This window comes from Myotis nattereri (genome assembly GCF_964212035.1).
Source record: "Myotis nattereri genome assembly, chromosome: 4".
Taxonomy (NCBI): Eukaryota; Metazoa; Chordata; class Mammalia; order Chiroptera; family Vespertilionidae; genus Myotis; species Myotis nattereri.
Window position 1 is genome coordinate 79,178,650 of NC_138079.1, and position 12,556 is coordinate 79,191,205.

The 12,556-nt window shown below is 43.5% G+C and overlaps 2 protein-coding genes across 2 annotated transcripts in view; one reads left to right on the plus strand and one right to left on the minus strand.

Annotated features, from left to right (window-relative positions):
* Nucleotides 1-996: 996 nt before the first annotated feature.
* LOC308517927 (cytochrome P450 3A12-like) overlaps nt 997-12,556 on the plus strand; it is a gene marked incomplete at both ends in the record, with an annotated part of 109,519 nt that continues 97,959 nt past the window's right edge. Inside the window, 3 exons of the mRNA XM_081089473.1 lie at nt 997-1,181; nt 5,237-5,330; nt 10,713-10,765. Coding sequence (XP_080945599.1) covers nt 1,111-1,181; nt 5,237-5,330; nt 10,713-10,765 — 218 coding nt within the window. The remainder of the gene's footprint in view (nt 1,182-5,236; nt 5,331-10,712; nt 10,766-12,556) is intronic.
* On the minus strand, nt 5,904-6,916 carry LOC308517929 (large ribosomal subunit protein uL18-like). The gene is given in 2 exon segments (XM_081089478.1): nt 5,904-6,292; nt 6,295-6,916. Coding segments are annotated over 2 exon segments (894 nt in total). The 5' UTR covers nt 6,860-6,916; the 3' UTR covers nt 5,904-5,963.

Below are 12,556 nucleotides of genomic sequence, written 5' to 3' on the forward strand. Positions count from 1 at the left end.
TGGTGGAGGCACAGCCAGGCCCTCTTGTTGTATTAACAATCCAGGAAGATGGAGTGGTCACCAAAGGGCCACAGGGAAAGAACATGCAGAAGACCTAGCAATACCACTTCTACCAACTCTGCCAGCATTTCTCAATACACACTATGCGTAAAGTGTTTTGCTAAGGACTAGTGATATAAGGGTGATTAATACCAGACTGTCCTTCATAAGACCTCAATTTGATAAGGGAACTTGGTGTGGAGACCAACAATGGTGCCAGAGGATAGAGGACAATAATAGAATTGTCTGCAGAAACTAGAAGTTACCAAGAGGAAGAAGTGATTGTATCTGTTCAGGGACGTTGGCTATGAAGACTTCAACAGAGCAGAATTTGTCTGAGCTAGGTTTTGAAGGATGAATAGGAGTCGTCAAGGGGGCACCAGGGAAGAAAACTGCATGGGTAAAGAGCTGTAGACCTAGATCAGTGGTTCTCAACCTTCTGGCCCTTTAAATACAGTTCCTCATGGTATGACCCAACCATAAAATTATTTTCGTTGCTACTTCATAACTGTAATGTTGCTACTGTTATGAATCGTAATGTAAATATCTGATATGCAGGATGGTCTTAGGCGACCCCTGTGAAAGGGTCATTCGACCGCCAAAGGGGTCGCGACCCACAGGTTGGGAACCGCTGACCTAGATTGTTTGAAGGATTTCAAGTATTTTTTAGTTCAGGCAGGCATGGAGTCCAGGGCAGTTTAAAGATTTAAGACCAGTGACTTTACTTGAGTTTTCTGTAACATTTGGGCTTACTGATAAAACGGAGTGAGTAGTTCATTGATTTCCCACAGAATATGAACTCAAGGGTGGTCAAAGCGGGAGTGTCCATGATGCTTTGCCAACTTTCAAGGTGGAGCGGGCGTCCGCAGAGGGCCCTTTAAGTGCCGGCCGCTCTAGCCTCGCCCACTTCTCAGCTGTAAGCGTTCCAGTCGGGCTGACTCACAGCTGGGCGGGGCGGGGCGGGGCAGGAAGCTTCACACGCACACAGGCGCGGGCTGCCTGGCAGAGCGCAACACACAAGGCTTGCTGACAGGAAAGCTCAAGAGGAGAGAACCTCGAACACAAGTGGCCATGGACCTGATCCCAAGCTTTTCCACAGAAACCTGGGTTCTCCTGGCTGCCAGCCTGGTGCTCCTCTATCTGTGAGTTACTGTCCAGGCTCATGGCCCCTGTAATCTTGGCCTTGGGGAGCTCATCGGGCCCCTCTCTGCCTTATCTGGTTTAAAGATCCAACCGGGGAAGTTGCTTAAACGGTGGGGGCTACCAACACCAAAGGGATTATTATTGCTCTTACCCTGATCTGTTGAAAGGGTAATTAATGTCCCATTGGCCTCCAACTCTCAATTTCTGTAGACCAGAGTGTTTGGGGACATTACTTGCTCCTGGGGGTGATTTTCTAATTGACAGTTTGGGTAGACCTAGACCAGTGGTCGGCAAACTCATTAGTCAACAGAGCCAAATACCAACAGTACAACGATTGAAATTTCTTTTGAGAGCCAAATTTTTTAAAGTTAAACTATATAGGTAGGTACATTGTTATTAACTTAATTAGGGTATTCCTAAGGCTTAGGAAGGGCCACCACACTCAAGGGGCCAAAGAGCCGCATGTGGCTCGCGAGCCACAGTTTGCCGACCACGGAACTAGACAGTATTAACCAGAATTCAGCTGAGGCAGATTAAAAACAACCGGCTTCTGTCCTTGCCCCTTTCCCAGCTCCAGGGATCCTGGAGGCAGGAGGGAGTGGCCTGGGGTTTTGCCTCATTATCTTCACCTTTCCAGTTCTGTGTCTGCTGCTAGAGATGTGTATAAGGAATGGCCCTTGTGTCACTAGGCTTGTACCTGCTTCCTCCCTCCCACTGCCTGGTATAATTTACACCATGTACGAGGGTGCACCCCAGACTTCATGGGGGCTGGAGACTTCCCCGCTTCTCTTCAGACTAGCTCTTTCCTCTATTCTGTCTCTCCCCTAAAATTCCCCTCCTAATACTCAATTCCCACACCTTGTAACTGGCAGAACTATTACCCCTAAATGAGAAAACTTTACAGCAGAAGGAATTTAGCAGAAATCTTGAAACCGTATTCTTTTCTTTCACCTTTTTCTTCTAGTCTTTGGGGAAGGTTGGCATCATTATAGAGATTTATTTCTCCCAATATGAAATCTGCTAACTGACTGCAAAGGCACGAGCCCAAAAACAAATTTGGGTTTAAAATTTTTTCCCATTAACTTACAGTGCAGGAGGATGAATCAAACCATCTAGCAGAGGAATTCCTTTCAAGCATGAGATTCCTGGCATCATGAAACAGGTTGAGGGAGAAGTCATTTTGGACATGTGGGTAGGGAAGAACTGACCCCTCTATGTCCCATTTGACCTCTATCTCAATTTCACTTTCATTAAGAATAGGAAATCATGATGACATGAACATAGAGAATATATACTTTGTTTCAATTCTATGAAAGAAATATTATAAATACAGTTTATTTTGGCAACATATTTTCTCTCTGATAACATTTTAAAATTAATTTATAATGTTTAATTTAATTCTATTTAATATTAGATTTGTTTTTTACTGAGATAAAACTATTTCCAGCATGTTCTTTCTGTAGGATAAAAGAGGCTGTTGGCTCAGGATTTATGTCCACAAAATTGTGTAAATAACTTCACCCTACTAGAATAATGTCAGGAATATGAGTCCATTGTACAAATATATACTTCTATAACATAGATTATATATATATTTAAATATACTTGCCTAACCAGTTATTTTAATCTCACAGTTCAGGTGAATAAGCGAGATTGTGAGCCAGTGATGATAAGAGAAGCATTCTGGATGGAGTGGGAGAATATTTTCCCCAGATACTCCAGGTCCTGGGCCTGCAATAGGTCATTAAGAGGGCAACAGCCCTGACCGGTTTGGCTCAGCGGATAGAGTGTTGGCCTGCGGACTCAAGGGTCCCAGGTTCGATTCCGGTCAAGGGCATGTGCCTTGGTTGCGGGCACATCCCCAGTGGGGAGTGTGCAGGAGGCAGCTGATCGGTGTTTCTCTCTCATCGATGTTTCTGGCTCTCTGTCCCTCTCCCTTCCTCTCTGTAGAAACTCAGTGAAATATATTAAAAAAGAAAAAAAAAAGAAAAAAAAAAGAGGGCAACAGTGTAGGCATCTCGTCTGCTTGAAATCTGGGGATAGGGCACCATCAAAGTCACACTGTGTGGTCTGTGTGGCAATGGGTCAGTCACTAGATACTGGCACCACTGGGTAAACAACACTAGCCTTAGAAGACACTGGTACAGCCATGAGTCAGTAGCTATAGAGTAGACGGTGCCCTCTTATGGCAACACGATGTAAATGCAATAAAAATTATTGGTTTTATTGTTAGCCCCTTTCTTTGCACCCAAAGCAGCATTTCTCTACCAAAAAGAGGGAAGTTGGAAAGAAATCAAGGAATTCACCCAGCCCACCCAATGCCTTGTTATGGGACCATGTGAGTTTAGACTCAAGATCAGATCATCAGTGGGATCAGTGTTGCTAACATGTTCTTTCAATTGCTTGGCCTCACTTGAGAGTTCACGTAACATGCTGAGAGTTCAGAAGCAGAAATGGGTTTAATTGACTTGCCATGACTGTCATGGCAAAGGAAGGGACTCGGGTGGGACTAACCAAGGGTACCCCAGGTTTTGAAGTGAGTGCACATAATTGCACCAACTTTCTGGAGGAAGGTATCCAAATACCTATTTGGGTTTGACTGAAGTACCTCTGTTGTCCTTCAGCACAGGTCCATTTATGCAATGTTTTTTAGTTTTTTTTTCAACCAATGTTATAGATTATTAAAATTGTACACAATGTTGGAAACCTATACTTTCTTAAAGGTTAACCTCCAAAGAAGAGGCAACAAGGTTTTAATTTGATTTTCTGGAACATTTCATGGGTACTTATTTTGTGTTGTATAGCACATCTTTCACTGTCAACAGGAAGGTACGGAAGTTTGGAAGGCCGCCTTTTAGCTGAAAGTGCTTATAGGGCATGTTGAACCATTATACAGAGCCTACTTTCCAGCCTTACTTTTCTAATTTGCCTCTATGAGGTGAGACTTGTAGGCCTAGCAACTTCATCCTTAAAATGGTTGCCAGCGGCCTCTTTCCTCAGCCTCTCTTCATCCTCCACTCTTCCATCTCTTAGTAATACTGGGGTGGGAAGGCTTGCAAGGATTCAGAACCCTCAGTTGTGAAACTCCACACATGACACATGAAAGATCAAATGCAGGCAGGCCTACCATAGTTAGCACCGGCCTCAATTTTGAGGTAGTTGACACAGAAGTAGTAAACTAACTGCTTTCTGACTGGCCATCTTGATAAAATGAGTGAGCCTGGCACTGTGCTTAGCAGGTGAGCATCACAGGGTGAAGAAACAAATGCAGTGAGGGGGAGAATGGCCAGGAAATTGAGCCTTTACTCATAGGTTCCTTTATACAGTTTCATTCAGGAAACATAGGGGTCAATCACCCTTCTCTAGAGCTCAAGCCAATCCAATTGCCTGACAACAGAGACTTGGGTGTAGCTGAAAGGCACTCACATTTCTGTGATGCCAGTGAAAGCCCTGAACACAATTTTAATTCTATAGAAATAGCCTGCACTGTGGCTATTCTAAGGCCTCTTTATGGTGATATATTTAAGAAGAATCAGAGCTTAAAACAGGGTCAGGGCATAGGGGGAAGAAAAGGCATAAATGTGACTGAGCAGACTGTAAGAACAATGTTTCAGTAGGCTTGCAGTAACTCTCAGTTACTGAGTGGATGAAGTTAAGCAAAATATCATCATTGGAACAGAAATTATTTTCCCTTTTTCTACCTAGAATTAGAATCTCCAACATTATGAACAAACAAACTTACTAAATAGCCTTGAGTGAATCTCCTGGAAAACATTCCAGCCTCAGCCTCTTAGGAGCACTCTCCTTTGGAAACATTTGTCAAGTATTCATTCTGGGGTTGGGTCCATGGAAAGTTCAACTGATTTTATCTAATCACCATCACTTTCTCTGAATCTCACAGCGGAAGTGGGAAAAGAGGTGATGAGTGAATGTAATTATTGCTGTGGGAGTTGTTAACTACTTATCACCTACACGTTCATTCCCTACCTTGACTGTCCAGCCCCAGGACCTAATTCATAATTCCTGTAACCTGGCTTTCTCTTTCACTTTATAGATATGGGACCTATACACATGGACTTTTTAAGAAACTGGGGATCCCTGGGCCGACACCCCTACCTTTTATGGGAACTGTTCTGGGCTACCGCAAGGTGAGTGCTGTTCGGCCTTCTTCTTTTGCTTCCTTTTTTTTTTTTTTTTTTTTTTTAGAGGCACGTAAATTTATTCATCAAATATTTTCTCATGTAAACTATATATACAAAGATTTGCTCCTCTTTCTTGTTTATTCAGATCTGACCATGTACCTTTCAGCATCTCCACAAAATTAAACCCTTCTAGAGAAAAGACCCAGTATTTTCTGCTCAAAGATTTCATCTGATTAAAGAATCTTAGCTATGTGACCTTCATTGGACAGCTTCCTTTCAAAAATTAAATCCACAGATTAGCACGTTTTGCTTAATTTAAAATCACATACTTTGAAGGTACCTTTCTTCCTACTAATCATCTGGTTACAACAAATGAAAGAAGTATTTCCTAGTGGAAGGCTGGTATGTTGCTTGTCAGACTTGAGAACAGAAGCCCAAGCAGCAGGTGTGAACTTTGAGTCAATACACAAGATATCTTTTTCTGGAAAAAACTATACTTGTTTCTTGAGGAAATATGCTGCCAATTTCAGGGTATTTCCTACAGTTTCATTAACAAGAGCTCAACACAGAAATAGCTGTTTGCCTAATAAGTTTATTGTCTCTCTTCTGGAAAATCTTCATAGAAAATTATGATTTGGTTTATAAGCTCTCAGCAGTCCGTTCCTGAGCTCTGAGGAAGCTTGCTTTCTTCTGAGCTACCCGATCTTTCTTCTGGGCAAGAGACATTTTGGGACGGTTCCACCTCTTCTTTTTAACTTCTTTCTTAGGCTTCTTCTCATAGACTGGATTCTCTCGTATAGCAGCATGAGCTTTCTTATACATCTCCTCCATCATGTCTGGAGTTACGTTGTTCTTTATATATTGAGAGAACTGTTTCTTGTAAGCATCTTCATCTTCTTCCATTAGATAACGCATATAATCTGCAACGTTCTGACCCATGATGTGCTTCCGATGTACTTCTGCATTAATTCCTTGCTTTCTGAATCATAACCAGGGAATCCTTTGGTACTGTGAGGGATAGGTAGGCCTCCATCCACAGCTCCCTTCAAGGCCCCCAAAACTTTATTTCCAGTAGTAGTTCTGGCAAGCCCTGCATCCAAGTAGCAAGTGAAGGCACCAGGTTGACCATCAATGCTTTCCACATTGTATTCATCTCCAGTCACCTCCACCTGGCCTTCATAGATCTTGTCCATGCCAAACCTATTGAGAAGCCTGCAGGCCAGCAGCAAGCCAGTACAATATGCTGCAGCATAATTTGTCAGGCCAACCTTCACACCATACTTGGGGAGTTCATGAGCATAAGCTGCACAAACTATCATATCTCCTTCTATACGGGCATAAGCGATCTGACAGATGATGTCTCGGTTGGTGACGCGGACGATCATCCGGTACTTCGGTGTGTTGTACTTATTTTTATCCTGGATGACCAAGCGTTTCCGGGCATAGTAATCGGTTTTACCCTCTCGCCGTCTTCTGAATTTCACTTGGTATCGCTTGAAGTTGGCCTTATTCTTGACAACTTTCACAAACCCCATCCTGCGGAAGAGAGACCCACGGCCGCGGCTCACCACAGACCTGCAGGCCTAGCCTAACTCTGGTGGAGAAAAAGCCTTCTTTTGCTTCTTATGGTTCCAAATCGCAGCTGAGTTCCCTAGTAAAAGGGCCTTGCTGAGGAGGAAGTTCTGAGGTTTCACACTTTCCAGAAAAGGCACCATAGGCCCCGCCCTGCGCAGGCCAGGTTTACCCCAGGCTCAGTGTCCGCTGTCAGGAGCCTCAGGGGTTGGCTCATTGGGGCAGCAGAACTCTCAGCTGATCCAGCTCACACCTTGTCCCTATTTGTGAGCATCGTGAGGAGCATTTTCTTTCTGCGAGGTGCAGGTTCCCAGGAAGACAGAATCACACTTAGGATTAGGAGAGAAGCATGAGGGACGCCTGGGAGTGCCCCATGAAGTCGGATGTGCCAGAGTCAGACTGTCCTGCTCACAGGATACGCTCTAGGTAGCCTTTCCTTGACTCCTCTTGGATAGCTTGGAAACCTCAGAGCATTAGGCACCCAAGTAGTCACCATCGGCAATTTGCACATAAATACTTGAATTCTCTAGAGAACTGATAAATCCCTGCAGTTATTCCCATGGTTCTAACTCACCCTTTGCTCCCCATGACTGTAGAGTAAGTTTCCCTCCACGTTCTCCCTTAGGCAGGTGACCCCTGGCAACAGGCAGACTAGCCCTTCAGCAAGGATTTACATAATAATAAATGGGGGAGTAGTTTCAGCCACTACTGTCTGGACAAACAGAGGTGGCGCCTAGCTCCAACCTTTGCTAGGGCTTCAAAGGCACCCAGTCTGCGGGGGGTGGGGAGGGGGTGGGGGGGTGTTTTGGTGGGTTCTCTGTCTATGCTTATCAGATACTGAAGGCAATAAACAGTTTCCCACACATGACATCTTTGGGGATTTGAGAGATGGAACAAGAGCTGTCTGCTTTACTTCTCTGCCCTCAAAGGAGGCACCCTATGGCTGAGTCTGAGAGGGAGTGGATATAACTGAGGTAAGATGGTGTTTATCTATGGACTTCAGATATTTGCTCACACAAAATTACTAGAAAGGAGATGTTTGGACAAAATTATTGAGTATTTACTTTATCTGAATAGAATGACCTCAGTGACACAAGGATTGTGAATTTTGGCAAAGTGTTTGTGGTTGATCTAGCCCTGATGCTTTGCCCAGGGCTTGACCCCTACATGGAAGGTTATGAGCTCATGTCCACAAAGCCAGCAGGCAGAGCCTTACATGCAAACTGCGTTCTGCATCAGATTTTTTTTTTCTTTTTTATTTAATTAAATCTTTATTGTTCAGATTATTACATTTGTTCCTCTTTTTCCCCCCCATAACTCCCCTCCTCCCAGTTCCCGCCCCACCCTCCGCCCTCACTCCCCACCCACTGTCCTCATCCATAGGTGCACGATTTTTGTCCAGTCTCTCCCCGCATCTCCCACACCCCTTTCCCCGCCAAGAATAGTCAGTCCATTCCCTTTCTATGTCCCTGATTCTATTATAATCACCAGTTCATTCTGTTCATCAGATTATTTATTCACTTGATTCTTAGATTCACTTGTTGATAGATGCATATTTGTTGTTCATAATTTGTATCTTTACCTTTTTCTTCCTCTTCCTCTTCTTAAAGGATACCTTTCAGCATTTCATATAATACTGGTTTGGTGGTGATGAACTCCTTTAGCTTTTCCTTATCTGTGAAGCTCTTTATCTGACCTTCAATTCTGAATGATAGCTTTGCTGGATAAAGTAATCTTGGTTGTAGGTTCTTGGTATTCATCACTTTGAATATTTCTTGCCACTCCCTTCTGGCCTGCAAAGTTTCTGTTGAGAAATCAGCTGACAGTCGTATGGGTATTCCCTTGTAGGTAACTGAGTTTCTTTCTCTTGCTGTTTTTAAGATTCTCTCTTTGTCTTTTGCTCTTGGCATTTTAATTATGATGTGTCTTGGTGTGGTCCTCTTTGGATTCCTTTTGTTTGGGGTTCTCCGCGCTTCTTGGACCTGTAAGTCCATTTCTTTCACCAGGTGAGGGAAGTTTTCTGTCATTATTTCTTCAAATAGGTTTTCAATATCTTGCTCTCTCTCATCTTCTGGCACCCCTATAATTCTGATGTTGGTACGCCTGAAGCTGTCCCAGAGGCTCCTTACACTATCCTCGCAATTTTGGATTCTTTTTTCATTTTGCTTTTCCAGTTGGGTGTTTTTTGCTTCCTCGCATTTCAAATCATTGACTTGATTCTTGCGCTCCTCTGTTCTGCTGTCGGGAGTCTGTATAATATTCTTTATTTCAGTCAGTGTATGCTTAATTTCTAGTTGGTTCCCCAATATAACATCGAGGGTCTCATTAGTTTTCTTGTAGATCTCATTAAGTTTATCGGCGGCTTCTAAACAGTTCTTGAGAGACCTTAAAAGTGTGGTTCTGAACTCTATATCTTCCATTGACAATTTTGTCCTGTTTCTTTGTCTTCGCATTTTGTTATGCTTCCTTGGTGCACCCCCTAGTGGTCTTTGTTCGTGGTCTTATAGTTAAATCTTGATTGTTGTAGCTAATTCCAGGGAGGGTTTGACCTCCAGGCCAAGTGGCTATGAGAATCAGCTGTGTCTGCAGTGAGAGAACTTCTGTCCTCTAGGGAGGTGCTAATCTAGCCTTTGCCTGAGGCTATCCGGCAAATGCCTCTGTGCAGGGCTTGGGCGGGGCGGGTCACACAGGATCAACAGGGTGGGCCGGAGAGAGCAGTTATGGCCGCTCTCAGTCCTGTCCCCAGGGGCTCTGAGTCCCAGCACCCGCTGCAAAGCTCGGAGAGAAAGCTGCACTCGCTCTGACTGAAGCCAGGCAGTCCCGCTTCTCCCGTTTGAGTCTGGGTCCCTAAAGACTTGCCCGGATCTGGAGCTCAGAGTCTGCGACTCCCTCCGGATTGAAAACGCCAACCAACCGTGCCCTCCGCCGCCAGCCTGCTCCGCGCACTCCGCACCTCAGAATTTGACTTCAGCGCTGCGCCTCCTCTGAGTGTCCGTATGTGTTTCTCTTTCCTCCTAGTTGTAGGACTTCCACTCAGCCAGCGTTCCAGTGGTTTTGGGTGATGTCCGTTCCGTCTTTTAGTTTCACTTTTGAAGTAGTTGTTCAAAGCAGCAAACTCCGGCGTTAACCTATGCCGCCATCTTGGTTCTCTCTCTGCATCAGATTTTGTTTCCTGTAGACCAGATTCTCAGATTCTAATATTCCAAGCTGAGTTCTTCTGGGCCTCATTGAGTTAAAAAAATCCCACACTTTTTGCCTCTGAAAAGGCAATTTCCTTTCCACCTTTCCCAGATCAACTCCTTGAAGATGCACCCCAAGACCCACATTTCTGGAACTTCCTTTGCATAGTTAAAACATAAAATATCACAACTGAAACTTAGCCACAAGATGTGTTTTTTAATTATAGAAGTGAAAGCACAGAGAAGGTATTTTAATTTGCTCTGTCCTTCTGGAGTGGTGACATCTCTCCATCTTTTCCGTGTTGAGCTGGAAAATTGGGGAGTGAGTCACTTTGTCACTCATTCAGTCGCTCACTTCTCACTCCGCAAATATGCCTTAGACGTGTTTAAACCTGCTAGACTAAAAGAGGTCCCTGGTGTCTTAAACTTCTTAGTTCTGCTGGGATTCTAGAGAGGGCTCATGAGATAAATGAAAAGGATGATTGACCAGGAGGTCAAAGAGTGTGCAGGTCACTCTTATTCTCCCTCAGCTTCACTTCTGGAGTGGCTATGGAGGTAATAATTCTGGGGTTATGAGATTTTAGAGGTAGAGTTCAGTACATTTAGGTTAATAATCTAATTTTGTTTCTCCTTGCAGGGTATATGTGATTTTGACATGGACTGTTTTAAAAAGTATGGAAACATGTGGGGGTGAGTATTTGGGAAACTCCCATTGGATAGACTTGCTGTTATGATGAGGGCTTCCCTGGTGTGGAGGACAATCTCAGCTCAAAGCCTATTGTAAAGCTTTTGGAGGCTTGTCCTCTAGGACCCCAGATGTCACCAGGTGTCCAGGCTGCATTCGGAATCAGGATGGGGAGTTTCAGGTTATCATACTCTCCTGACTTTGACGGCCTAGGGACTCCTGGCATCACTTTCTGTCCAGTGTCTCATTATTCCCCTCATCTCTATTTTTCCTCCATTCGGTCTCCTTTAATTGCATGAAATGCATAACTTCAGACCCTTCTAATATATTTCGATCATAACCCTACATAATTGACTTTAAAAACATTATAAACCATAGTTTTATGTTATTTTAAAAATTTTTGTTCTTATTGATTTTAGAGAGAGAAAAGAAAGGAAAGGAATAGAGAGATAGAATATACAAGTATTGCTTTATCTACCCTATTCTACTGACTTTGAAGAGATAGAATATTTCCAAACCATACTGCTTCCTGGTGGGCTGGTGGACTTAAGGATTTTGCAAAGTGGTTTCAGTCAGTTGCAGTGGCTGTTCCCATTCGGAGCTGCTGGAGGTGTGGTGAGAGCCGCAGGAGAGGTGTAACGTCATGTTTGTGTCCTAGAAGCAAAGGGGAGAAGGCTTTGCTTCTCAGTACTGTTTCATCCCCTTTCAAATCCTCAGAAACCATAAGGTTCTACTGAGCTGGCAGGGTCCAGAAAGGCTACGTGATAGAGTAGAGGGAACACACAGCACTGGGTCACCACTGGCCCAGCTCCAACTGCCCTTCCAACATTGACCACTTGTGGTCTGCATGTAGTCCTCTAAAGAAAGAACACTCATGCTTGGGTGTGTATAAGAACCAGCTTGGAGAGTGTGTTAAACATACACACTTAGGGCCCACCAACACCAAATCTGTAGTGTCAGGGCTGGGGCCCAAGAATATGAATGTTGCCTGGTATTGTAACAAACTCTAAGGCTGGTGTGAGGTCATAAATGTAGAGGGTTACCCAAAACCTTGTGTCTCTCCACCCAGGTGTTTTGGAAAAACACGATGGGGAGAAGGGAATCATCCAAGAAATATAGTCAATCAATCTGACCAATCTAAGTGCCACCGCAATTACTTATATCACTGCTTCAACACTAAATGTACTTGACACCCCCTTACACCTTCTGAGCTTCAGAAGATTTTTTGGAAATGGGCAGCATTAAGTGCAGGGGTCCTCATCCATTTTTATATGGATCACAAAACGGTTTGAAAGTCCTCTGAGGAGTCAAAGAAAGAATAGATAAGACTTGTGGAAAACCTCCCATTATATTCTAGTTAATGAAATGATTTATAGTAAAAAATAAAATGCTAGAGGACAGTGTTACTAAACTTATAGCAAACCTCATGTAATTCAACTTATAGTAAACCAGCCAGGAGATGGCCAGGTTGGGATGTATCTCAGAAAGAGTCAGCTTTGTGTGATGTGTGTGTTAAAACTGGCTTGTCCTGCTGCTGGCTGATGTCTCCTACATGGGGCCCGAGGCCCACTTAGGACCCACATATACAATAAATATAATTAATGTAAAGAAAATACTTTTAACTAAATTGTACACGCTCTTTTGTATTTTTTATTCTCTTTGTCCTTTGATTTATTTATTTATTTATTTATTTTTTGTCCTTTGTTTTAAATATTTCTAAATTTGATTCTACCAAGGACTTCTCTTTAATAGTTAAAATATTTCCTTTAAGCAATTGTAAACAAATTTTAGAATAT